General features: G+C 62.5%; 1 protein-coding gene across 1 annotated transcript in view; it reads left to right on the top strand.

The window, feature by feature from the left end:
• Positions 1-3,309, top strand: part of MROH1 (maestro heat like repeat family member 1) — a 58,342-nt gene that overhangs the window by 10,936 nt on the left and 44,097 nt on the right. Inside the window, exons 7-9 of the mRNA XM_035889841.1 lie at positions 856-1,007; positions 1,540-1,680; positions 2,442-2,534. Coding sequence (XP_035745734.1) covers positions 856-1,007; positions 1,540-1,680; positions 2,442-2,534 — 386 coding nt within the window. The remainder of the gene's footprint in view (positions 1-855; positions 1,008-1,539; positions 1,681-2,441; positions 2,535-3,309) is intronic.

The raw sequence follows: 3,309 nt of genomic DNA, 5'->3' as shown, positions 1-3,309 counted from the left end.
CTTCCAACCCCTGCCATTCTGGGATTCTGTGAGCAGCAGCAGCCTGCCTGCCATGTCCGTGTTCAGCAGCAGCGCGGGGCTCAGCCCAGAGAGTTTCATGCTGAGCGCCAGCAGCGCCGTCCCGCACAGGAGCTCCTGGAGCTGGGAGCCTTTTTGGCGTGCTCCACTGTTGGGTAACTCCCAAAGTAAAGCCAGGGGTTGTTTGCAGCCCTCGGGAGCTTTCAGCTGAGACCTGCTCCTGGTGTTAGGTGATCCCTCGGCTGCCCCAGGAACCCTGGGGAACCCCATAAAGCCGTGGCAAAGGCTTCTTTGCGGGGTGGAGATGGTAGCCCCTGCAGTCAGCCTTGTGCCTGAGCCAGGGCGCCTGCCTTTACACAAACATGCTCTCGTCACCGCTCCAATTCGCAGGAGGAAAACCAACCTGTGCTCACACGCAGCGCTTGCTGGCCCCGGGACCAGACGAACTCGTCGAGGTGCGGCGCACCGGCTTGCCCCTGGCTGCGGGGCTGTGCGTCTTGGCCGCCCTAGCTGCTAACGAACGCGTAGAAATAACCTGTGTGGCAAATCCAGGCTCCCGTGGGTCAGCGGAGCTGGGTCTCTCCAGTTGGGTATATCAGCCCTGGCCCAGGAAGCACAAAGCAGCCGGTGTCTCTGGCGCGGCTGCCTGCCAGGATCCCTTGTAGCCAGGGTGCCTCTCGGGAAGTCTCAGCCTGCCAGGGAGAGTCCTGGTGCATCTGCTACCCCTTGAGATGCTGCCCGGCACAGCAGCACGTCGGCCATCTGCTTTCCGAGGGGGCTAAAACAAACACTGTCTTGTACGCGTGGAAGATCCTAACTCGGGGATCTGTCTCGTAGCTCTGCAGCACTTCAGTGAGAGCATCCAGGAGTACCTGGCAAACTTGGACAAGGCCCCGGACCCCACGGTCAGGAAGGACACCTTCTCAAATGAGATCTTCAGTGCCTACGAAGTGCTCTTCAACAGCTGGCTGCAGCACCGGGAAGCCAAGGTGGGGGGACGGGGGGCATGGGGGGACCTGCCTGGGTGCGGAGGGGGGGGCCCTTAGTCTGATGTCAGCCTCACGGTGTCTCGGTTGTGCCCCTTTGTAAGGATGTGGCCCCCAGCAGAGCAGGGCCCTGGCTCTGAGTTAGGGCTGGATGCTTTTCTCCCCATGCCCTGCAGCTCTGTCCTCGTGCCCCACACGTGCAGAACGGGTCGCTTGCTCCCTGTCGCTGGAAAGCAGAGCCCGGGGTGCTTCTGCAGCCCTTTGGGGAACAGCCTGGGCATATGCCACAGCTGGGAGGTGGCCGGTCAGGTTTTGTCCTCTGCGGGCATGGGTGACACGTTTAGGGCATCCCCCTTCTCTGCTGAGCACCCCTTGCCCTTCGACTGGCGAAGCCACACGAAACGCTGTCCCTGCCTCTGCTCGGAGGCTCCTAGAGGCGTCAGGAAGAGCAGCTCCGCAGCGGTGGGGTGATGCCGTGGCAGGGCTGCCCGCCCGGCTCTGGGCCACACTGTCGAGGCACAATCTCTCCCTGCAGCTGAGGCTGGCCGTGGTGGAGGCGATGGGACCTATGAGTTACCTGATGCCCAGCGAAAAGCTGGAGGAGCAGCTCCCTAAACTGATTCCAGGCATCCTCGCCCTCTACAAGAAGCACGCGGAGGCCTTCTACATATCCAAGGTAAGTGGCGCTGAGTGCTGGTGTCACCGGCCAAGGACCCGTCCCCAGCCCTGCTGACTGGGAGCCTGCTGGGGTGAAGGGTGGGTAGCGTAACTCTGCCTGCCGGCCGCGGGTCGTGCCGTGGTTCGGCAGCGCCGACAGCCGTCCGCGAATGCAGGAGGGACGCCGGGCAGCCGCTCTGCCCGTCCCAGAGAGCAGCGTGCGGTCGCGTGGGAAAGCGGCAGCAGCAAAGCGGTCTTGGTCCTTACCTTACCCGTGGTGTCACACAGCTCACACCATGCCTCCCCCCAGCCCGACTGGGCTGCAACTGCCTTTTCCACGCAAGATTCCCTCTCCCTGCATCGTGACCCCTCTTGCTGCTGAGCCCAAGCCTCAGAGGACTGTGCCCAGGGAGCTGGGAGGATGGAGTGGGCTGCAGCCCATCTCTGCTGCCATCTCCGGGCGCTCTGTCGTGGGGCTGGTTCTCGCTGTGCACCCAGCCGTGGCTCGCAGTGGCCAGCACACCTTCTTCGTGGCCTCCTGCCACGGCATCGGGGGAAGAGGCAGCTCTCGGGAGCGCCCAAGCTGTGTTCCCCCGTGGAAGACAGATTATGCCACTCACTGCCGCCGTGGTGGGTTTGGTGGTGGGTTTGTGGTCACTGCTCTTGCCTGTGGTCCCTCCCCGTGGGCTGGCTTAGCACCGGGGGTCACAATCCTCTGCCCTCCTCTGGAGCCCAAGTATTTTCCTGACATTAACTGCAACCCGGTCTCTTTTTGAGCAGAGCCTCTGCCAGATCCTGGAAGCTTCCGTCAACATCGGCAGCCGCAGCCTTGACGTGCAGCTGGACTCTCTCCTGGGCACCCTGCACCCCCAGGTAAGGGCTGGGCAGAGAGTAGCCACCCTCAGGAGGGTGCTGGGGGGGGAAGGTGGGCTCCTTGTGAGCTGTAACGCTGCAGCCTGGCCGTAAGCTTGGTCTGCAGGGCTCCGGGCTGCCCCTGGGTCAGCCTGAGATTGGGGCGTGCAGCCTGCTCGGCTTTTCTGTCCCCTGGTCGCGCCCCTCTGAGGCTCTTGGCTTCTCTGCTGCCCGCCGCGGTGTTGCCAGCTCTCGGGCTCTGGTATACGAAATAGCGAAGGAGTCACATGCGCGGTCAAGTTGTCTGAAGTGTGAGCACAGTTATGCAGCAGATCGAAACCAAATACCTCCAGATCAATGGGCCCTTTAAAAAGTTTGCTCTTTGAGAATGAGCGAGGGCATTGCCTCGCCACGGAGCCGTGACCGCAGCGGCGGGCGGGAGCCCTTCTCAGGCTGCCGAGCCCGGCCTCCTCCTCAGCCGTTCTTCAGCCGCAGGGGAGCGAGGTCTGTTGTGTTACTGAACTCTTAGAACCACACTCCCGGGGCTGAGAACAGGTCTGAACAATTTTTTTTTAATACTTAACCGCCTCCGAGTCTTGGAAGACTGCTGGGGAGCCCGTCCTTTAAAATACACGCTTTGCCAGCGCAGTGCTGTTCATGGGAACTGCTTCTGGTGATGGCCTTGGGCAGGCGAAAGCTGCTTGTGGCTGCAGAGGGGCAGCTCCGGGGCTGCAGGACACGGCCAGGCTCGAGGGGCAGCTCTGGGGCTGCGGGACATGGCCAGGCTCGAGGGGCA

Source organism: Egretta garzetta, unplaced genomic scaffold (genome assembly GCF_000687185.1).
Source record: "Egretta garzetta isolate BGI_Z169 unplaced genomic scaffold, ASM68718v1 scaffold932, whole genome shotgun sequence".
Taxonomy (NCBI): domain Eukaryota; kingdom Metazoa; phylum Chordata; class Aves; order Pelecaniformes; family Ardeidae; genus Egretta; species Egretta garzetta.
Note: the sequence above shows the minus strand (reverse complement) of the source record. Positions and strands in the feature narration are given on the sequence as shown.